Source organism: Cricetulus griseus, chromosome 7, assembly GCF_003668045.3.
Source record: "Cricetulus griseus strain 17A/GY chromosome 7, alternate assembly CriGri-PICRH-1.0, whole genome shotgun sequence".
Lineage (NCBI taxonomy): Eukaryota > Metazoa > Chordata > Mammalia > Rodentia > Cricetidae > Cricetulus > Cricetulus griseus.
Window position 1 is genome coordinate 41,956,404 of NC_048600.1, and position 24,272 is coordinate 41,980,675.

The 24,272-nt window shown below is 44.2% G+C and overlaps 1 protein-coding gene across 2 annotated transcripts in view; it reads right to left on the minus strand.

Annotated features, from left to right (window-relative positions):
* Dnaja3 (DnaJ heat shock protein family (Hsp40) member A3) overlaps window positions 1–22,173 on the minus strand; it is a 30,170-nt gene extending 7,997 nt beyond the window's left edge. For both annotated transcript variants that reach the window (XM_027424011.2, XM_027424010.2), the window contains exons 1-10: window positions 21,929–22,173; window positions 19,623–19,756; window positions 17,453–17,536; window positions 12,846–13,046; window positions 11,005–11,157; window positions 8,811–8,958; window positions 8,300–8,364; window positions 3,982–4,110; window positions 2,101–2,216; window positions 1,393–1,490 (exon numbers count right to left, since the gene is read on the minus strand). In XM_027424011.2, the coding sequence (XP_027279812.1) occupies window positions 1,393–1,490; window positions 2,101–2,216; window positions 3,982–4,110; window positions 8,300–8,364; window positions 8,811–8,958; window positions 11,005–11,157; window positions 12,846–13,046; window positions 17,453–17,536; window positions 19,623–19,756; window positions 21,929–22,139 (1,339 nt within the window). In that variant the 5' untranslated portion in view covers window positions 22,140–22,173. The remainder of the gene's footprint in view (window positions 1–1,392; window positions 1,491–2,100; window positions 2,217–3,981; window positions 4,111–8,299; window positions 8,365–8,810; window positions 8,959–11,004; window positions 11,158–12,845; window positions 13,047–17,452; window positions 17,537–19,622; window positions 19,757–21,928) is intronic.
* Between the last annotated feature and the right edge of the window lie 2,099 nt (window positions 22,174–24,272).

Genomic DNA, 24,272 nt, shown 5'->3' on the forward strand with positions numbered 1-24,272 from the left:
AGGGAAAAGGAACTGGGATTGACATGTAAAAGAAGCTTGTTACTAATTTAGAGAAAAAGAAAAAAAAAAAGCTAATAGAGCAAAAGAGCTCATATGGTGGCACAAACCTTAATCCCAGCTCTCAGAAAGCTAAGCAATGGGATCTCAAGTTAGAAGCCAAGACCATGTCAAACAAGTAAAAATGAATAAGAACAAAGAGAAAAGTATATGTATGTTTTTACCTTTCCTTCTCATAAAATAGACTTGATATTTGTTATCATTGTATATAGCTTTTGTATCAGGCTTATAACCATCTTCTTTAGACATGCTTTGGGCATGGTTTCAGGTGCAGACATGACCCATTAAGGTAGAAAAGGGGCTGGTACTCTCTTGAGTTCCGGAGAGCACTGGAAGGGCAGAGACTGCATCTTCTGGAGCAGGAAGGCTGCGACAGTTATTTACTCCTATCTGTGTAAGTTCTTCCCTAATAAACACCTATTTATCATTTATATTGGGTCTGGTGAACTCATTTAAACCCCTGACTTCAATATGTGTTATCTATCTAACACTAAAATAAATGCCACTTGGTGTTCGGTCAAGCTATAGACAGGAAAGGCTGTTGGGGCTTCCATGTCCACTACTGTCTCTTCTTTATGAGAACTCATCCTCCCCCTATCCTGATGGAAAAGCTGCCCCAGATCTGAATACCCACTGTGAATTACCATACATTAATCTAAGGTCTTTCCAGATCCGATAACTCCATCCAGGTTCCCACAAAAACAAAATGATGCAATGTGGAGAAACATGTGCAGCCCAGGCACAGCCTGTCCTGACCTGTCCCAGTCAACAGAGGCCTCATCTGAAATACAGCTACCGGGCCACAGTAAAGCTCCAGCCCAGACACTAAACCACTTGTGTTCACAGAGCATGACATTTGAGCTTGGGTAACAAAATCTTCTCATTGAATCAGGAGATCAAAGCTATCCTTTGTCCTCTGATAGGATTTTTACATTGTTGTCACCACTGTTTACTTTGGGATCCTGGTGAAGTGTTTGAGGTCAGGAAGGCACAGATCTGTCCAATTGATCGCTCTCTTAAGCTGTTACAAAGAACTTTGGAGGGAAATGCCCAAGGTCACAGGGCAAATGGCAGAACCAAGGCTAGAACTCAGAACAACAGCTCTGAGACAGAGCTGCTGGGCAGGAGGCGACCCTGTGCTTTCTAGGCACAAGCATGCAGTCAAAGAGAAGCTTCAAGAGCATGGTTACCTCTTCATACAAGTCACCTCTTCAAATGACACTTTTGAGGGCCTATGAAAACTCAACTAGAAATCAAACATGTTTTGAGTTGTCCGCCAACCCTTCAGAGATTCAGAGGTCCCTTATGTCAACACATTACTCCCAGGCCTCTTACCAGTGCTTGTCTGGGTGACACCATTCACTGTCCCCTCCACATCAGTCTCATCCTCGGCATAGCTCAGGATCAGGTTCTGCTGCCTACTGGTTAGCCTCCTGTGGACCAAGAACAGTTAATGGCCAAGCACTTCCTCCGGGCAGCCCTTGAAAGGACACAATGAAACTAAATTTCTAACTCAGGCAGGGCACACACAAACCTAGTGTGAGGGCCTGAGGGCCACATGTCAGAGCTTCAGTCTAAAACTGAGTAGTTTCAACAGTCATTACTGTTATGCTACATACTTACAGGGTGGGGCTAGGGCATCCACGCTATATATGTGCCTATGAGCAGCAGGTAAGAAACTAATCTCACAAAAGACACTAGGGCTGGAACTGGCTCCCCAGGCAAACGACCAGGGCACACTCCACACTGTGTGCCACAGCATTCTGCCCAGAGCACATCAGTAGTTTGGCATCCATGAGCCATTCTTTTTATATTTCTAAAACTCAATGAAGCCAATCTGCTATATCCTCTGCTCAGATGGGAAACATAAGCTGAACAAAACTGACTTCAAGGAAGAAAAAAGCCTGCCCAAGCCAAGAGCTCAAAGGTAGCTGAACAGCTGGGTGCTGGGCCTGGCAGGTAAAATCCTCAAAGGGTCCCTGTTGGCTCCATCTGTGTGTATGGGGTCTGGCAGTCTTGGCCATAGTCTTAGTGAACACTTACTTTGGAACTCTGATCTTGATGTGAATGTAGTGGTCACCATAGCCATAGCTATTAATCCGGGGGATGCCTTTCCCAGACAAGCGAATCTTCTGGTCTGTCTGAATCCCAGCAGGGATCTATTGAGAAAGGAATGCGCTGATGTTCCCCAGTCCCCACTATCCAAAAATAAAACATCTCACTACACAGAGAAAGGCATCTTCCAAAAAGGATTTGCACTGGGAGGTCAGAGCAAGCTAGCCATGCAGTTGTGGGACAGCTGAGTCCATAGAACAGATGTGAGCAGTGAAGCAAAAGACTTGGGAGCAAAAAGTTGAAAGCAGGGATGAAACTAAGCTTGCTTCATTACTCCCAGGGGCTGGACAGCAAGGACCCTGAAGAAGCAGAGACAGTCTCCCTGTGGAGGTGAGAGTATCTGTCCACAGTGACCACTGCCATGGCCTAAGGCATGCCCAGAATCTCTGAACTCAGAGGCTGGAGAAGGCCCTGAGGCAAATACAGTGATAAGGGAGGGAATAGGAGCCGGGTGTTGGTGGCGCACTCCTTTAATCCCAGCACTCGGGAGGCAGAGGCAGATGGATCTCTGTGAGTTCGAGGCCAGCCTGGTCTCCAGAATGAGTGCCAGGATAGGCTCCAAAGCTACACAGAGAAACCCTATCTCGAAAAACCAAAAAAAAAAAAAAAAAAGATGGGAATAGGAAGCTGTCCACTACAGCTGCAATTAAAACTAGTCTGGGGGCTGGAGAGATGGCTCAGTGGTTAAGAGCGCTGACTGCTCTTCCAGAGGACCTGAGTTCAATTCCCAGCAACCACATGGTGGCTCACAACCATCTATAATGAGATCTGGTGCCTTCTTCTGGTGGGAAAGCATGCATGCAGATAACTGTATACATAATAAATAAATAAAATCTTAAAAAAAAAAAAAGAGTACTAGCTGTTCTTCCAAAGGAACCAGGTTCAATTCCCAACATCCATATGGCAGCTCACAAGTATTTATAACTCCAGTTTCAGGGGATCTGACATCCTCATACAGACAAACATGCAAGCAAAACTCCAATGCACATAAAAAAAAAATAAGTAAGCGGGCTGGAGAGATGGCAGAGGTTAAGAACACTGGATGCTCTTCCAGAGGTCCTGAGTTCAATTCCCAGCAATCACATGGTGGCTCACAACCATCTGTAATGAGGTTTGGTGCCCTCTTTTGGCATGGAGGCATACATGCCAGAACACTGCATACATAAATAAATAAATCTTTAAAAAAAAAAAAAAAGTAAATCTTTAAAACCAACAAAAAACAGGTGGGTGGTAGTGAGTCTCAGTGAGTTCAAGGCCAGCCTGGTATACACACAGAAATCCTATCTCAAACCCCCACACACAAAAAAACTAGAAGTGCTCAACATATTAAGACACAGCCCCCAAGATACCTGCTCCCCAAGACTAACCACGGGTGAGACTATGAATAAAGAGCACCTATGACAGTGCATAATTCGTGCTCTCAATAACTGGGACATTGACCAGTGTGATAAGAGGAGACACAGACCAAGAACCATTGCCAACAGTAAACAGAAAGGCCTGAAACTCTTAGTGTCACAGGCTCCTATTTTCCATCTTTTGCATGTAATCATAGCACATGGAAGGCTGAGGCAATGGGATTACAAGTTCAAGATCAGCTGAGGGTATATAAAAAGCATCAGTCGAAAGAAAGAAAGAAAGAAAGAAAGAAAAGAAAGAAAGAAAGAAAGAAAGAAAGAAAGCGAGCGAGCTCAAGAGGGAGAAAGAGAGGGAGGGGAGGGAGAGGAGGGAGGGAGGGAGGGAGGGACTTAAAAAAAAGTTCAGTCTACAAGGTGCCAGGGTGCAAAGACAGCTGTCCTTATGACCTCTTACCGTCACATTGACTGTCTCATACAAGCCCTGGGCTTTGGCTGTACCCCCAAGAATAGCTTGAGCTATTGAAATAAAGAGGTCGGAGTGAATGTCTGCGCCGTCCCTCCGGAACACAGGGCTTTTCTGCACCTAATACCAAAGAGAAGACAAGTATGACCACTGTGGAAGTGCTGTTTGAAGCTGGACATAAGCCATGTGTCTTGTCAGACCTGAGCTTGGGGCCTGACACAGTTGAGCCCCTTTGCACTTAAATAAGATAGCACAGTAAGACCTATCTATACCTCAGCAGTGGGAGGCAGTACCCCAAGGCTCTGGAGGGACAGTCTCCATGCATACGGCACAGCAGAGCACTGGCTAGACTTCCTCAGCCTCCATCACAACCTTCCAATTACCAAAGGAAATAAGAATGCAATTTGGCATTCTAATTTTCCCTGAATCCTCATAGTTGGCCACACAACTATGTGGATCCACAACACTCCGTGTAAAAGTTGGGCATGGTGGTACACATTTGTAACCCCAGTCCCCGCCCTCCCTTGAGCTCACTAGCCGGAAAGTCTGGAGGACCAAAAACAAGACACCAACTTCTGTCCTCTATACTCATGCACACACATGTATTCACACATAAAATCTTTCAGATGGTCACATAATATAAGTTGCCTTCAGGACAAAGGGCCAGCACTAGAATTTATTTGACTTACACTATTTTTCATATCTCAAAGATATTCCCTGCCCTTGATTTCTTCTTCTGCCCCTTCCTTCCTTCCTTCCTTCCTTCCTTCCTTCCTTCCTTCCTTCCTTCCTTCCTTCCTTTCTTTTTTTGGTTTTTTGGAGTCAGGGTTTCTCTGTGGTTTTGGAGTCTATCCTGGAACTAACTCTGTAGACCAGGCTGGTCTCGAACTCACAGAGTTCCGCCTGCCTCTGCCTCCCAAGTGCTGGGACTAAAGGCATGCGCCACCACTTCCCGGCTCTTCTGCCCTTTGTCTTCCCTCTATTATTAGATAGAAAAAGCAGCTGAATTCTCTATGAAATACTTCTTCTAGACTAGCTTCCTGCTTTCTGCCTTTATGTGGCTTTCTACTTTATTCTATTTGCTTATTTATTTTTTGTGGTGCTGGGATAGAACACAGGGCCTTGCACACCACCAGTAACACTCAACTGTATACCAGCAACTATCTTCATCTTTGATTTCTCAGTCTGGAGGATTCACTCTTTGTGCTATTTTTATATACTGTGCTATCCTTGAGAGAGGATCTCACAATATTGCCCAGGTAGGCTCCGAATTCATGAACTTATATAAACCTATGCCTCAGCCTTGCATGTAGTGGGAACTCCAAGTTAGTGTCATTATACCGAGTTTTGCCATTTGGTTTATTTTTATTATTTGCAGGAGGGAAAATTTTTTTTTGAGATAGGGGATCATCAAGCCAGGCTGGCTTTCAATTCTCTATGAGGCTGCGGATGACATTGAACTTCTGATCCTCCAGTCTCTATCTCCCAAGTACTGGGATTACAGGAGTGTACCATCATGGTCAGTTTTTTTTTCTTTACACTATTCAATATGTATAGTTTTCTACCTGCATATTGTTTGCCTGCATACCAGAACAGGGCACCAGACCTTATTACAGATGGTTGTGAGCCACCATGTGGGTGCTGGGAATTGAACTCAGGACCTCTGGAAAAGCAGTCAGTGCTCTTAACCGCTGAACCATCTCTCCAGCCCCCATGGCCAGTTATATACAGTGTTGATGATTGAATCTTGGATCTTGTGCATGAAAGGCACTTTACCTACAGTTTGAGTCATATTTCTAGTGTTCATCTTTAGTCTTGTTTTCAAAGATAGGGTTTTGGAGAGGCAGGCAAGAGAAATGGCTCAGTGATTAACAGCATGTACTACTCTTCCAGAGGATCCCAGTTCAAATCTCAACAGTCATGTTACCTGGCTCATAACTATCTGTAACTCCAACTTTAAGGAATCTGACAACTCTGGCCTCCTTAAACACCTGCATTCATGTGCATATCCCCTGACACACATAAAAGTAAATAAATATTTAAAAAAGGACAGGGTTTTCTTATACAGCGCAGGCTGTGGTGGCACATGCCTTTAATCCCAGCACTCGGGAGGCAGAGGCAGTCGGACCTTTGTGAGTTTGAGGCCAGCCTGGTCTCCAGAGCGAGTGCCAAAGCTACACAAAGAAACCTGTCTCAAAAATCAAAAAAAAAAAAAAAAAAAAAAAGAAAGAAAAGAAAAGAAAATCCAGGCTGACAGAATTAAAACATGACAAATTTGTTGGGTCAGGTAGTGCACACCTATAATACCAACATTCTAGAGGCTAAGACAGGATAGTCATGAGTTCCGGACAAGCCTGAGCAATACAGGGAAGATTCTGGTTCAAAAAAGGGGAAAGAAAAATTAGCAGTATAACTTTATTTCTGGTTCTCACTATCCTGAATTTGGCATTTTTCAACTCAACAAGCATACATACCTTTTTACCTTGACTGTCCTTTCTCTTTTTTTTTTGTTTTTGTTTTTCGAGACAGGGTTTCTCTGTGGCCTTGGAGGCTGTCCTGGAACTAGCTCTTGTAGACCAGGCTGCTCCCGAACTCACAGAGATCCGCCTGCCTCTGTCTCCCGAGTGCTGGGATTAAAGGCGTGCGCCACCAACGCCCGGCTAACCGTGACTGTCTTTCTACATCCCTGAACAGCACATAATCAATCTCACGTGTTTGACAACTATATGCAGACAGTCTCTCATACTTAACAGCTTGTAACAATCTGTGTGGTGATGAAGTACCTCATGCTCACTGTGGTTCTTTCCTTCTGACAGATTGAAAATGTTCTGCTATAGCCAGGCGGTGGTGGCACATGCCTTTAGTCCCAGCACTAGGGAGGAGAGGCAGGCGGATCTCTGTGAGTTCGAGACCAGCCTGGTCTACAGAGCCAGTTACAGGACAACCTGCAAAGCCACAGAGAAACCCTGTCTCCAAAAAAAAAAAAAAAAAAAAAAAAAAAAAAAAAAAAAAAAAAAAGAAAATGTTCTGCTATATAGCAGTTTGATGCCTTCCTTCTTTTTTTAACAAACACCAGGTTTGTCACCAGTGTCTTGCTATTATAAACAGGGCTGTCATATACACCCCTTGACCCAATATGTTAGTTACATGGGTTTTTCTCAGATACATATCTAGAGTCCAAATCCTTTTGTTACCAGAGAAAACCATTTTGGGGTGAAGGGTGTAAACGCTTTGTTAGCATTCAGAAAGCTGTGTGTTCAATTTCTGGCATTGCTAAATAAACAAATAAAACTATACCATTATAATTTGCTCTCTGGCTGGGTGTGGTAGCATATGTCTTTAATCCCAGTACTCAGGAGGCAGAAGCAGGGAGATCTCTGAGTTCAAGGCCAGCTTGGTATACAGAACAAGTTCCAGGACAGCCAGGACTACAAAAAGAAATCCTAAGTTACAAAAAGGCAAACAATTAAAACATTTTAAAAAGGGTTTGCTTTCTGATCAACAATTTATACTCACACACATATCTGGATGGTGGTGGCCCACACCTTTAGTTCCAGCACTTAGGAGACAGAGGCAGGCAGATCTCTGTGAGTTCAAGGCCAGCCTGGTCTACAGAATGAGTTCCAGGACTGCCGCCAAAGCTACATAGAAACCCTGATTAGAAAAACAAAACCAAACAAACAAAACCAAACAACAGCAAAAAACCACACACCCACACAGATGTTTTGGGGTTTGTGTCCTATGTTTCTTTCCGTTTCTCCTTTTTTTTTTTCAAGATAGGGTTTTGGCCGGGTGGTGGTGGCGCACGCCTTTAATCCCAGCACTCGGGAGGCAGAGGCAGGTGGATCTCTGTGAGTTGGAGACCAGCCTGGTCTACAAGAGCTAGTTCCAGGACAGCCTCCAAAGCCACAGGGAAACCCTGTCTCGAAAAAAAAAAAAAAAAAAAAAAAAAAAAAAAAAAAAGACAGGGTTTCTTTCTGTAGCCCTGGCTATCCTGGCACTCTCTCTATAGACCAGACTGGCCTCAAACTCACAAGAGATCTGCATGCCTCTGCCTCCCAAGTGTTGGGATTAAAAGTCTAAGGGAATGCACTACTGACGTCCAGCTTTGTTTCTAACTTGTCTGTGTTGTTAGGAAGCTTTAAGTTCTGCATCCAGACATGAATAACTATGCCCAAAAAGCCTTTCTTGAACTTGGAACAGTGACACCTGTGCCCATGAAACTTCTACCTTACTGCAATGAGCAACCTAAGCTATATCCACTCTGAGAGAACAAGGACCCAGCAGAAGCTGACAGGCAAGCACCTACCCTGAATGTGACAAAGATTTCTCGTTTTCCCACAGGCATCCTTACAGTCTGACCATCTTCAACTCCTAAGAGAACAAGAGTTCCAAACAGAAGTTATATAGGGCATCCCACAGCAATGTCTACCCAGGAAAACTATTTGACCAGATTTCTTGTCTTATTTTGGAGATGGGGACTCACCATGTATCTCAGGCCTATGCAAACTTGTGCTCTTCCTGCCTTCGCCTCCTGAGTACTAGGATTGACAGGTGTCATCACATAACTAGCTTGTCTCTGTTAAAGCCAGTCCTCTCTTTATGAAAACAAAGGACAGGACCCTGGGACAAGAGCTGCAGCACCCCAAGATAGGAACAGAGTGGGCGCATGCACTTAATGGATGACTGGTATAAAGGAAGACTGTAACAGATTCTAGTTTCTCCTTCAATCTGGGGACCCAGGGCTTAAAGTCTAACTCTGCAATCAGGCAGACAACAGGGAACAACAGAGTTGGCCCATCTCCTGGGCAGTGGCCCACCTGCAGGCACAGGGATTGTCACTCGCTTCTTCTGCTTGGCTTGTCCTGCTCCTCTGCAAACCACACAAGGAGTTGTGATGATAGAGCCCCGGCCACCACATCTCCGACATGTGGAACGCATCACAAAAGGGCCTGTATTGATAGTTTCCTAAGGAGAGGAAGAAAATGCTCAACATGCAGGGACATTGTTTATTCAAAAAATGTTTTATAAAGGACTTATATTCAGGTTAAGTGGAACAGGTCTATGATCCCAATATATGGGGGGAAGGAGTAGAGGCAGGAGATTAGGAGTTCAAGGTCAGCCTTAGTTACAAAGTGAGTTTGAGGCCAGCCTGGGTTACATGAGACTCTGCCCAACCCCAGCCCCAATGAGGGGGGTGGATAAGAATAAACTACATTTTGCTGGGCATTGGTGGCACACGCCTTTAATCCTAGCACCCAGGAGGCTGAAGCAGGTGGATCTCTGTGAGTTGAAGGCCAGCCTGGTCTACAGAGCAAGAGCAAGTTCCAGGACAGCCTCCAAAACAATACAGAGAAACACCGTCTCGAAAAACCAACAAAAAGGAAAAAACTACATTTTATATATATGTACGAAACTTTTCAAGACAAGTTTCTCTGTGTAGCTTTGGAGCCTCTCCTGGCACTCGCTCTGGAGACCAAGCTGGCCTCGAACTCATGGAGATCTGCCTGCCTCTGCCTCTGCTTCTCCAGTGCTGGGATTAAAGGTGTGAGCCACCACTGCCCAGCTTTTGTTTGTTTTTTGAGACAGTGTTTCTCTGTGTATAGGTCTGGCTGTCCTGGAATTTGCTTTGTAGACCAGGCTCCCCTTCAACTCACTGTAATCCACCTGCCTCCTGAGTGCTGAGATTAAAGGCATGTGTCACCACCGGCCAACAATAATCTTAAATTTTAAGTGAGAGAGAGAAGGGTGTGAAGGAGAGAGGGGCAAGGATGGGCTTCCCATGTGCATGAACTACCCTAAAACACACTGCCTAAGAAAACAGGTATAGGCGCTGACTCTGCATATTTGAACATTTTTGGTGAAGAGGGATGATAGCTCTCTCATGTAGCCCAGGCTACACTCAAACTTATTATGTAGTAGAGGATAAACTGAAACTCCTGATGTTTCTGACTCCACCTACCAAGTACTGACAGTACAGGTATATACTACCATACCCAGCTCTGAAGTGAATTTTAAGTGAACTTGTATTGTCATTGTGATTGGCTTTCTCTGCGCCATCCCCCATGTATGTGTGTATACATGCAAGTGCTGGGGATCGAATTCAAGGCTTTGGCTGGGCATGATGGCTCACATTTGTTTTCATGGCACTAATGAGGCTAATGAAGATTGCCTCATGTTCAAAGTCAGCCTGAGGTCTATATTGAGTTCCAACCAGCCTAGATTAGAGTTAAACCCTATTTCAAACAAAACAAACTATGCATTCAGATTTTGAGCATGCCAAGACCATGCTCACCAATTAGAAACAGCCCCGAGAATTCTAAATATGGAATACCTGTACACAATACAGAAGACAAATTCTCAATTTGAAGCTAGTCTGGTCTATACATCAGGTCTCTGGCCAAACAGAACTACACATCAAGACCCTGTCTCACTAAATAAAATAAAAAAATAGTCAGGCAGTGATGGCCCATACCTTTAGCTCTAGCACTCACAGGTATAGACACACAGATCTCTGAGTTTGAGGCCAGCCTGGTCTACAGAGCTAGTTCCAGGACAGCCAAGGATACACAAAGAAACCCTGTCTCAAAAAACAAACAAAAAAACTAAACCCAACAACAACAATAAACTCCCCACATATATAACATGGACTGGGGAGATGGCTCAGCAGGTAAAGGCACTTGCCACCAAAATCAATGACTTGAGTTCAAAAACTGGGTCTCATGATGGAAGAGAACTGACTCCAATAAATTGTCCTTTGAATGCTACATATGGACCATGGCATAAATGCACATACAGTAAATAAATAAAAATGATTATTTTAAGTCATCCTCAGCTTGAGGCCAGCCTGGTGCAGTAGTATGTCAGTAAAGCACCCAGCCCAAGCCCCCGGAATATCTAAATAATGTATCTCCTGGAAGAGAGAAAAGAATGGTTAGAGCAGCATAAGAAGATGGGTAGCAGAGGGAAACATTACCAAGAGACATAGGGGTAAGGACCCCAATGTGTTCTTACCATGCCGGAGCCGCCGCAGTAGTGGCAGTGCTGCACCTTGGTTCCAGGCTCATTCCCCTTGCCATCACAGCGCTCACAGGTGTCCATGATGTTCACAGTGAACTCCTTGTTGACACCCTTGGCAGCTTGATTGAATGTCAATTCCATGATGTACTAAAAATGAGGCATGTCCTGTCACTCTGCTGTTTGAGGACAGGAGGGCACTGGCCAGTACCTGCAGTTACTCCATAACTACCAAACATGTCCATGTACTCTGCCAGGTAAGAATGGGTCTATTCACTTAGTGGATCCAGCTTTACACATATGGATCTTAAAATGTATCAAGTGAAGATTTACTCTTCAGTGGGAATAATACCTGCATGTAGTATCTGCTTTGTCCTAAATCTAGATATCTCCCGAAGGCACAAGGCTTGGCTTCCATCTTAATATGGTATCTGGGAGGTAGAGAGACCTTGAAGAGGTGGAGTCTGGTGGGAGATTTTATGTCACTGCAGATGTGTCCTCAAAAAGGACTTGGGGCTGCCATTCTGCCCTCCTTTCCTTTACAACCAGAATCAGATGAGCAACTTCACCACACTCCTCAACATTATATACTGCCTTACCACAGGCCATGAAACAGTGAGGCCAGCAGACCATTCAAATCTCTAAAACCATAAGCCAAAAGAAAACTTTCCATTTTGTTCTGCCTACGTGTATATGCATCACGTGTGTGCCTAGTACCCAAGGAGAGAGAAGAGGAAGCAGAGTCCCCTGTAACTGCAGTTACAGTTTCTCGACACCATGAGGGTGCTGGGAACTGAACTTAGGTCCTCTGCAAGAGCAGCATGTGCTCTTAATCACCAAGCCATCTCTCCAGCCTCATTTTCCACTTTTTGAGTTGTCTCAGGTATTTTCTTACAATAACAGAATGAAAACTAGATAAATATATACAAAAAGCTTAAATGATCCATAATTGTGATTTAGATCATGGAACACTTCTATTCTTTCCTCCTCAACCCTGACAATGTCTCATTAGGATGGAGCTCTGGAGATTTCGTCAGCAGTATCTTCCTGCTAGACTGAGCTTTCCTAGAATAACAGGGACTGTTCTAGACCAGTGGTTCTAACCTTCCTAATGCTGTACCCTTTAACACAGTTCCTTATGTTGTGGTGACCCCTAACCATAAAATTATTTCATTGCCACTTCATAACTGTAACTTTGCTACTGGTCTTTTTGTTTTGTTTTGTTGTGAGAAAGGGTTTCTCTGTGGCTTTGGAGGTTGTCCTGGAACTAGCTCTTGTAGACCAGGATAGTCTTGAACTCACAGAGATCCACCTTCCTCTGCCTCCAGAGTACTGGGACTAAAGGCGTACACCACCACCGCCCAGCACTTTGCTACTGTTATGAATCAGAAAGTAAATATCTGATGTGCAAACCCAAAGGGGTTGCAACCCACAGGTTGAGAGCTGCTGCTTTAGATAAATTACTCTACTATGGATTCTGATGGCCTTTAGTTCTGCCTGATTAAACAGTTATTAATAATAACATCACAACATACATGTTCATTATTACATAGAGGATTTTTCAAATATCCCTAACTTTCTGCCAAATGGCTGCTTCTGAATCATTCCATTGCCTTTCTGAGAAACAGAAACTAAGATTGTGTCTCACTTAGGCATAAAAGTTGACCATTTAAAATAAGGAACACTGTGCAAGATGCCATGTCCTTAATTCCAGCACCTGGGAGGCTGAGGCAGGCAGATTTCTGTGAGTTCAAGGTCACCTGGTCATAGTGAGTTCTAGGATAGCCCGGGCTACAATGTTCCTCAAAAATAAAAAAATAAATCAAAAGAAAACTTACTTCCTGAGGCTGATCGAACACAGTCTGGAAATCTCCAAAAGAAGATGATGAGAACTCCCCAAAGATCTTCCTGAACAGCTCCTCGGGGTCAACAGAGGGACCCCCTCTCCAGTAGCTCTGCCCAGAGCTGCTGGCCCCAGGATCAAAGCCCGCAGAGCCATAAGCATCATATTGCTTCCTCTTTACTTCATCACTCAACACCTGTGGTGAAAATGACACAGCAATCAGGCATTTCTTCATCGTCTAAGGCCTAAGAACACAGACAACAAGTCTGTCACATATACTAAGTAGTCTGATGTGCAAAACATTCCACGAAAGCCAGGCATAGTGGTGAATGCCTGTAATCCCACCAATCAGAAGGCTAAAGTAGGGAGATGAATTTGAAGACAGCCAGGGCTGCACAGTGATACCCTGTTTCAACAAAAAACCAAAATCACATTGGAGCTCAGTGGTAGAGCATTTGTTAAGCATGCATACAGCTGGGAGTTGGTAGTGCATGCCTTTAGTCTCAGCACTTAGGAGGCAAAGGCAGGTGGATCTCTATGAGTTTGAGACCAGCCTGGTCTACAAGAGCTAGTTCCAGGACAGCCTCCAAAGCCACAGAGAAACCTTGTCTCAAAAAAAAAAAACAAAAAACAACAGAAAAAAAAAAAAAAAAGCACACATACAGCCTTGGGGCCAGTCCTCAGGACCATTAAAACAGAAAAATAAAGAATGTAAAATTTGTCAGGTAGTGGTGTTGCGTATCTTTAACCCCAGCACTTAGGAGGCAGACGCAGGCAGATGTACGAGTTTGAGGCCAGCCTGGTCTACAGGGCTACACAGAAAAACCCTGTCTCGAAAAACCAAAAAAAATAAAATAAAAAAGTTAAAAATTAGTCATCAAACACACCTTTCAGTGTATGATGGTTAATTCTGTCAACTTCCCTGGTTTAAGGCATTCCTAGAAAACTGGTAAACTATATTTATTTTTGTTTTGCTTTTGGAGACAGGGTTTCTTTTCTCTGTGTAGCTGTGGCTGTCCTGGAACTCCTTCTATAGTCCAGGCTGGCCTCAAACTCAGAGATCTATGGGTCTGCCTCCCCAAGTAAGGCTATTAAAGCTGAGCACTGCCACAACCGGCTACAAACTTGATTATGTCTCTCAGGGTATTTCCACACAAAAATGGAATTCAAATACAGTAGCAGAAGAGGCGAAGACTGTCATCACAGAACTTTAGAGGCAGAGGCAGGAGGAATTCCTTGAGTTTGAACAAACAAACAACAAAAACAGGTTGGGAAGACCTGCTCTGACTGTGACCAACACCAAGTATGATCCAGATGGAAACAAACAGCAGAGCAAGCAGCTAGCTCTAGGGAGCACTCAAGCCTTCTCGGGATGTTGACCATTCACCTCACACTGTTTCACCAACTTTTATTTGTTTATTTATTTTGGTTTTTTGAGACAAACTCTGGCTATGTAGCCTTGGTTACCCGGGAACTCACTATGTAGATGAGGCTGACCTAGAACTCAAGAGCTCTACCTGCTTCTGACTCCCAACTGCTGGAAATAAAGCTACCATGCCCAGCTTTTCTTCAGCCTTTGAATGCACACTGGCATCAGACACTCTCAAGTATTCAGACCCCAGAACAGGCTATTGTCACTGGCCTATCACTCAGAGGCTTCCAGCTTCTTAAACTGACAACTGTAGCATCAGTTTCTCTGATGCTACAATTTATAGGCAGCCACTGTGAGACTCTTCAGCAGCTGATTTTTTTTTGGGGGGGGAGGGGGGAAGTTTCGAGACAGAGTTTCTCTGTAGCTTTGGAACTCAGCAGCTGATCTTTTTTACAAATAATTTTTATGAGCCTGTCAATGGTGACTCATGTCTTTAATCCCAGCACTCAGGAGGCAGAGGCAGCTTGGTCTACAAGAGCTATTTCCAACACACACACACACACACACACACACACACACACACACACAAAAAAAAAAAAAAAAAAGAAAGAAAGAAAAAAAATGTGTTACATTCATTTATTTTGGGCATATTGGTTTAATGATGCAAAGATATCTTGCATTCTTTTATGTTGCATTTATTTAACTCTGTAAAGCTGTGTTACATTGTCTGCCTAAAACACCTGGTCTGATAGAGCTGAACGGTCAATAGCTAGGCAGGAGAAACAGGTAAGGCTGCCAGACAGGAGAGAATAAATAAAAGGAAAAATCTACACTGGGGGAAAGAAGAGGAAGAGAAAGAAAAGAGAGGAGGACACCAGGGGACAGCCACCCAGCCCAAAGGCAAAATATAGAAGAGAAATTTAATTTAAGTTAATTTAAGTTAGAAAAGCTGGCTAAGAACAAGCCAAGCTGGGCTGGAGAGATGGATCAGAGGTTAAGAGCACTGGCTGCTCTTCCAGAGGTCCTGAGTTCAATTCCCAGCAATGGTGGATCACAACCATTTGTTAAAAAATCTGGTGCCCTCTTCTGGTGTGCAGATATACATGGAAGCAGACAGAATGTTGTATACATAATAAATAAAATCTTAACAAAAAAAAAAAACAAAAAAAAAAAAAACAAGCCAAGCTAAGGCTGGGCATTCTAAGAAAAAATAAGTCTCTGTGTATTTATTTTATTTGGCAGCTGGGTGGTGGACCCCCAAAGAGTAAAACAAACAAACAAAAACAAAAACAACAACAAAAAACCAACTAAAAAACCCTGTCTTGAAAAAAAAATGATAAATTTTTATTTTATAGGTATGAATATTTTTGTCTACATGTATGTCTGTATACCACTTGTGTGCCTGGTGCTCTCAGAACCCAGAAGAGGACACTGGATCTCTTAGAACTGTAATTACAGATGGTTATGAGTTCCCATGTGGGTGCTGGGAATTAAACCTGAATCCTCTAGAAGAGCTGCAAATGCTCTTCCTAATGAGCCATCTCTCCAGCCTCCTGCCCCCTGCAGCTGATCTAAAGAGCCAATTTAATAAATCTCTTGTGATTACATATACCCTATTAGTTCTACTTCTCTAGAACGCTCTAGCACAGATTAGCTGTAGTTGGCAGGGGATAAAACCTTCATACTCTGGGAGAATGGGAGGGAAGAGGGCACTGGGATTTTTATATATAAAATAAGATTGTTTCTAATTTAAATAAAAGGAAAAAAGTAAAATATTTAAATGACAAAAAAGGAAAAATATTATATGTAACCACAAAAAAAGAAAACAAAAAAAAAAACCTTCATACTTCTGAGTTGTGACTCTTTTTAGATGTGGATATCTAGTTCCTTGAACGTATAAACTCTGACATATGCAGAACCCCTTAGAGATAAGGGGTTCAAGTCCAAGAGGAATGGTGTTTGAATGAAAATGATCCCTGTATGGTCATAGGCACTATTAGGAGGTGTGGCTTTGTTGGAGAAAGTGTGTCACTGGGGGTGGGCTTTGAGGTTTCTGAAGGTCAAGCCAGGCCCAATGTTGTGCTCTCTTCCTGCTGCCTTCCAATCCAGATGTAGAACTCTTAGCTACCTCTCCAGTACCATGTCTGCCTGTGTGTTGCTATGCTTCCTGCCAGGATGATAATGGACTAAGCCTCTGAACCTATAAGCCACCCCCAATTAAACCTTTTCCTTTAGAAGGGTTTCCACAGAGCCAGCACTCAGGAGGCAGCGGCAGGCAGATCTCTGTGAGTTTGAGGCCAGCCTGGTCTCCAGAGTGCCAGGATAGGCTCCAAAGCTACACAGAGAAACCCTGTCTCGAAAAAAAAAGAAAAAAAAAGAAGAGTTTGCATGGTCATCTCTTGACAACAATAAAACCCTAACTAAAACAAATGGTCATTCTCTAGTAACTTTTTTTCTTTTTTTATTAGAAACAAGATTCTTTTACATGTCAATCCCACCCCCCCCCCCATCTCAATCCTTTCTGCTCCTCAGGGAGGGCGAGGCCTTCCATGGAGGACCTTCAAAGTCTGTCATATCATTTGGAGCAGGGCCTAGACCCTCCCCTGTGTGTCTAGGCTGAGGGAGTATCCCTCCATGTGGAGAGAGCTCCCAATGTCCATTCGTGTACTAGGGATAAATACTGCTCTGGTTCTCTATTTTTACAGTTGCTACCAAATAAGGGCTAACTTAGTCTAACTAGGATTTTACAAGATCATCTGTCAATATGAATTAGCTGAGGAGCTTCACTGACACAAATGAACCCTGCTCCTGTTTTGTTTTGTATTGAGTGGGGCTATGCAGCTCTGGCTGGCCTTAAACTTGCAGAAATTCCCCTGCCTCAGCCTCACCAGTGCTAGAATTATAGATATATCTATACCACCACTCCTAGTCTCTCTTTTTTTTTTTTAAATTATATCTAGTTATTTTGTGTACATATGTGGGTGTTTGAATGCCATGGCACTCAGCTGGATGTCAGAGGACAATTTGTGCAAGTTGCTTCTCTCTGTCCACCATGTGGGTCCTGGAGATTAAGCTCAGGTCATCAGACATGGCAGCAGATACATATACTCACTGACCTATCTTGCCAGCCTTGTTTTCTTCATGAGATTCTGAGTTAGCAGAACTAACATAATACCTCAGCAGAGACAGAACACCACCACACTGGAGAAGATGACACAGCAGGTTGTTACCTCATATGCTTCTGCCAGCTGGGAAAACTTCTCCTTGGCTTTGGGATCATCCTTATTTGTGTCCGGGTGATATTTCTTGGCAAGCTAAGGGGGAAAAAAAGTAAATTACTATAGATATAAAGCAGAACTCAAATACTTACCACAATAATGCCTCCTTATAGCATTTGTCTCTCTTAAGATGGCAACAAATAAGCCAGGTGGTGGTGACACACACCTTTAGTCCCAGCACTCAGGAGGCAGAGGCAGGCAGATCTTTGTGAGTTTGAGACCAGCCTGGTCTACAAGAGCTAGTTCTAGGACAGCCTCCAAAGCCACAGAGAAACCCCCACTCAAAAAACAAACAAAAAAAGACAGCAACAAATTCTTTTTTTTTTTTTTTTTTTTTTTTAATTTTATCGAGACAGGGTTTCTCTGTGTAGCTTTACAGCCTGTCCTGGAATTCACTCTGTAGACCAGGCTGGCATCCAACTCACAGAGATCGGACTGCCTCTGCTTCCCAAGTGCTGGGACTAAAGGCATGTGACACCAACGAACAGCTTTTTTTGTTTTCTGGGGTTTCTTTTAGATAGGGTTTCTCTGTGTAGTCCTGACTGTCCTTGAACTCCCTTTCTGAACAGGCTGATCCGGAACCCGCTGGGATTAAAGGCATGTACCACCACCCCTGGATCCCCACCCCCCACTACCACTCTTCTATGCAACTAATTCTTAAAACAAGATTTAAAATGTGAAAATAAAATAAATAATTACTTCACAGATCTACATATTCCTCATCTACGAGAAACCTCTTCCAAAAATAGTTAACTAGGAGCTAGAGAGATGGCTCAGCAGTTACAAGTATTTAATATTCATGCAGAGGACTGGATTTGGTTCCCAGCACTCATGTAGCAGCTCACAAATGTCTAAAATTCCAGTTTGAAGGGATTTGATGCCCTCTTTTGATCCCAGAAGGCACCAAGCATGCATGTAGTACACATACACACAAAGTAAATATACATGAACACAAATTAAAAATAAATAGATCTTAAAAAATAGTTGACTAGCCCGGGAGTGATAGTGCACACCTTTAATCCTAGCACTCCAGAGGCAGATGGATCTCTATGAGTTTGAGCCAGTCTGGTTTACAGAGCAAGTTCCAGGACAGCCAGGGCAACACAGTGAAACCCTGTCTCAAAAAACAAAAGCAAAAAAAAAAAACAAAAACAAAAACATTAATTGATACCACATTCATTGTGCACCAAAAGCATCCAAAATTCCACCTTTCTCAGGTAATTCCACAGGATCAGCTGCTTGTGACCTGCCTGAGGGGGCTGCACACCAAGTCAAGAGACCAGACAAGATCAACAGCAATCTTGGGCTGAAGAGACCACTCAGTGGCTAAGAGCACAAGCTCTTTTTCCAGAAAAATCTGAATTCAATTCCCAGAAATGTCAAGTTCACAGCTGCCTCTAACTACAGTCCCAAGGGAATCCAATACCTCTGGTTTTATTTGTTTGTTTGTTTTTAGACACAAGGTTTCTCTGTGTAGCCCTGGCTGTCCTAGAACACACTCCGTAGACCATAGACCAGGCTGGCCATGAACTCAAGAGATCTGCCTGCCTCTGCTTTCTTTTTTTTTGTTTGTTTTTTGGTTTTCTCCCCCCCCCCCCCAGACTGGGTTTCTCTGTAGGTTTTGGAGATTGTCCTGGAACTCTCTTTGAAGACTAGGCTGGCCTCGAACTCACAGAGATCAGCCTGCCTCTGCCTCCGCTGGGATTAAAGGGGTGTACCACCACCACCTGGCTCTGCCTCTGCTTTCTAAGTGCTGGGATTAAAGGTGTGTGCCACCACCTCCTGGAAATCTCTGCCCACTGTAAACATCTGCATTATTGTGCACATATCCCTATACAGACACAAACACACAATTTTAAAAGTTAAAAAAAGGGCTGGAGATGGGTCAGAGGTTAAGAGCACTGGCTGCTCTTCCAGAGGTCCTAAGTTCAATTCCCAGAAACCACATGGTGGCTCACAACCATCTGTAAATGCGATCTGGTGACCTCTTCTGGCCTGCAGGCATACAAGCACTGTATACATAAAAAAATAAATAAATCTTTTTTAAAAATTAAAATAAAATGGACACATGCACCAGTAATCTTTCTACAGGCTTGTCAGTGAATCTGAGACCAACACAGACCTGATAATAGGCTTTCTTGATATCTTTCTGGCTGGCATTTCGGGGTACTCCTAATATCTGGTAATAATCATCTTTAGCCAAGGAAGCACTTGTGTGGAAGGAGGCAGTACAAACAAAAAGGAAACTTTTTGTTCCTGGAAATGAAACAAGAAAGTAAGTTAGTCTGGGAATTTGTCCAACAAGAGGAAATTATAAATAAATGCACAGCTACAAAATACTTGTAAAAGAACAAACAAACCTCAGGTATAGGGTCTGCTCCCTTCTGAACACACTAGAGGCCAAACTCAAGTACTTCAAATAAGGGCAAAGCTTGGAGATATAGTTCATTAGGCACACTGCTTCCCAGACATGCACAGGACCCTGAGTGTGACTCTCAGCATCAAATAAACCCAGCATAACTGTGCACAATGAGCACATGCTCAATAATCCTAGCATCAGGGAAATGGAAGCCAGCCGATGGTCAGAAGTTCAATACATAGCTACAGAGACGTTCTAGGTCAGCCTGGAATATATGACACCACTTCCAATTAAAAACAACAACAAAAACTAGGTGGTGCTGGTGGCGGCAGCACACGCCTTTCATGCCAGCACTCAGAAGGCACAAGTAGGCAGATCTCTGTGAGTTTGAGGCCAGACTAGTCTACAGAGGGAGTTCCAGGATAGCCAAAGCTACAGAGAAACCCTGTCTCAAAAATAAACATAAAAACAGCTGGAGGAGTTGAGCATATGTAAAAAGAAGTTAAGGAATAAAAAAAGAGAATGAACAGGAATGATCAGAGTAAGATAAAAAGGAGTTAGAAGATCATTATTGTTTCTTCAGTCAGAATGTACAAGACATTAAAACTGGATATTTAGTGATCCGATATTCACCTCCTTTTTACATGAGGAATGGAGAGACAGCTTAACAGTTAAGAGCACGTTCTGCTCTTGTAGAGGATACAAGTTCAGTTCCTAGCCCCTAAGAATAGCAGTTTATAACTGCCTGTAACTCCAGGGGGACCAGATGCCTCTGGCCTCTTTGGGCACCTGTACTCAAGAGCACATACCCACACACAGACACATAACTCAAATAACTTTAAAAATATGTTTTTTAGCCGGGCGTTGGTGGCGCACGCCTTTAATCCCAGCACTCGGGAGGCAGAGGCAGACGGATCTCTGTGAGTTCGAGGCCAGCCTGGTCTCCAGAGCGAGTGCCAGGATAGGCTCCAAAGCTACACAGAAAAACCCTGTCTCGAAAAACCAAATAATAATAATAATAATAATAATAATAATAATAATAATAATAATAATAAAAAAATAATGTTTTTTAAGCCGGGCTGTGGAGGTGTATGCCTTTAATCCCAGCACTCAGGATTAACCCGTCAGTCAGAGAAACCCTGCCACGAACGCCCCCCCCCAATTTATTTTTTCGAGGCAGGGTTTCTTAGTAGTTCTTGTAGACTAGGCTGGTCTCAAACTCAGAGATCCACCTGCCTCTGCCTCCCGAGTGATGGGACTAAAGGAGTGCACGACACTGCCAGGAGAAATTTAAGAAAAAGATTGTTGATCTGTTTATCATGGCTAAAGCACTTCAAAGCTCGATGTACACTGATTTGGTATTACCTCCAAACGATAAGGATGGCAAGTGCCAGGCCAAGACTACCGCTTTTCCGATTTTTAACTTTTTCAAATTCTTTCACATCTAAATCTGTTTCTCCATAAAATGGAAGGGTAACAATGCCTGTTACATGAAATATTCTGAGAAGCCATACTTCATACACAGTAAGCATTCAATAAATGTTAGACTGCATTACTCCAGTCACACGGACTTAAGGATTCTAAAAAAGACGGGTTATGGGCTCCATATACATCACGTGACGCCAGGGATGCAGGCTGTGGAATGACAATTCATCAAACTTTCTGACCTTAATGAGGACAAGCACCTGCATCTATCTCCCTAGATCTCTGGGTACCTAGCACTCACTGAATGGCAGTTGTCTCTTCCACTACACGCTAGAAAGCGTAGAAAAAGAGAAGGAACAGGGAGGGAGCAGCGGCCTGGACAGAGAGGTGAACTGTTGACAGAGGTGAAAGTTCACGGCCTGGCGAGCGTTTCACCACTCCGGCTCCACGCAGCTCCTTCCCCTCGACGGCTTCTGCGTAGCCAGCACCATGGCCTCTCTGCCTCCTGCTTGCCTGTGTCCCCTGCAATTCCTCTCTCGACCGGGAAGACACCTCCATCCCGCTACCCTTCGGCCGTCAGAGCGAGGCGAGTCGCCCTTTCTAGCCCCAGGAGCCGCTACTAGAGATCTGGAAGCCTTCCTCACCTGTGTGGCGGACACCCGGTCTCAATGTCAGCAGCGTCCCGGGGCCGTGAGCGCCCATGGAAAGCCCGAAGGCAGAGACGCTCGGCTTGCGACCCAACGATGTTGCCAGTACTCCCCCCTGGGGCTGCTTGGCCCCTCTCCCCGCTGCAGCCGGCAGCCGGGGGGTCCCCGCCGCCACTAGCAACCAGCGTGGGGAACACCGCGCAGCCATCTTGGCCCGGGGACTGTGCGCCTGCGCGGAACGTCCCTAGTCCGCTTCTCCGACCGCGTCTTCCGGAGGCGAGGCAGGCTCCCGCGCACGCTGGGAGCGAGCATTGCGTCCGGGCTGCTGGCTCCTAGAGTTGTGATCGAGTATAAGTGCTTTGTCCTGGGGATGTCATCGTGTTTTCCTGTATTGGAATTCCTGTGATGTACCATTGAATGCTGCACTTTACTTGTGAGTGATGTGGCTGACTATAACAATTGTAATCTTGCTAACCTTGCCCTGGAAGGAACTACAAATCCCAGCAGACCACGCGGCGTCAGGGTCGCAGATTCCGGCATGCAGTTTGGAGCTGCCTTCCTTTGACCCTGAAAATTACATCTTATTGCATGTTCTCTCAGAAAGGCTTCACTCCCGTTGTTGGTTGCAGTTTTTCTGTGTCTGATTCCTTCACAGCACAACTTGAAGCATTTAGCTCTGTCTTAAGTACGTTAGCCTTCTCCAAAGCTGTAGCAAGAATTTAATGAGTATTGTAAATGCCTATTATGTATCACACACTTACTGTTTGTTATCTATGTTCTAGAATATAATGTTAGAGTAGACCCGTTCTAGAGGAGAGAACTCACTTCACAGGTACAGACTTATTTTTGGGGGGCGGGGCGGTTTGAGACAGGGTTTCTCTGTGGCTTTGAAGGCTGTCCTGCAACTAGCTATTGTAGACCAGGTTGGTCTCAAACTCCCAGAGATCTGGCTGCCTCTGCCGCCTGCGTGCTGGGACTAAAGGCGTGCGCCACCACCGCCCGGCAGGACAGACTTCTTATAAACTAACACTGGTAAGTACTACCAAAGAAGCAGTTATGAGTATACCAGTGTCCTCAATCTGTTTCTCAAACGTGTTTGGTGAGGGATGGGGAAGGGATTGGACTGTTAAACTTTCTGAGCCATAATGTCCATAGCTGGACTTTAATGAAAAGGGCATTAAGTACAGATGGAGCATTCCAAGTGGCAAGAATGTCAAAAGATGCCAGACACACCTGTAATACTATCACTTGGGAAATGGAGGTAGGAGGATCAGGAGTTCAAGATCATTTTCAGCTATATAGCAAATGTGAGAGTCTGGGCTATAGGAGACCCTATCTCAGAAAACAAAGGAGAAAATTGTTAGGTCCAAAGGAGACTCCACTTCCCTAAAAGGCAGTGCAAATATCCAACCCTCAAAAGGGGTGGGGGGGAGCTCAACCTGGACCATAGGAGGATTTCTGGTGGTTAGATAAAAGTCAGCAAGCCTGGTAGTAGTGGTGGCACACACCTATAATTCCAGTGCTTGGGTGGCTTAGACAGGCAGATCTCTGAGTTTGAGGTCAGCCTGGTCAGCAAAGCAAGTTCTAGGACAGCCAGGACCATGCAGAGAACCCCTACCATGAAAAACAAAATAAAAATAAGGTTAAAACCACCAATAAAGCAAAGAATGGTCATCAAGGTATTTAAAATGAAGGACAGTTGGAGAGTTTGTGCTAGAGAGTGGAAATCAGTGATATAAACAAAGAACATTTTAGTGAAACAAGGAAGAAAAGTGCAGGGAGTGAGAGGTGGGGGAAAGAGTTTGTATAGTGCAGTCAGTAGCAAATGTATTTAAAAATGTCTCCAGAACAGTGATTAAGAATATAAGCTTTGGACTGGAGAGATGGCTCAGAGGTTAAGAGCACTGACTGTTCTTCCAGAGGTCCTGAGTTCAATTCCCAGGAACCACATGGTGGCTCACAATTATCTGTTATGAGATCTGGTGCCCTCTTCTAGTGTGCAGATACACATGGAAGCAGAATGTTGGATACACATTAAATAAATAAAATCTTAAAATATATATATATATATAAGCTTTGCAGCCGGGCATTGGTGGGCCACGCCTTTAGTCCCAGCACTTGGGAGGCAGAGGCAGGTGGATCTCTGTGAGTTTGAGGCAGCCTGGTCTACAGGACAACCTCCAAAGCAATACAGAGAAACCCTGTCTGGGGGGGAGGGGGAGTATAAGCTTGCCTGGACAGTGATGGTGCACACTTTTAATTGAAACACTTGGGAGGCAGAGGCTGGCTGATCTCTGTGAGTTTGAGGCCAGCCTGGTCTACAGAGTGAGTTCCAGGATAG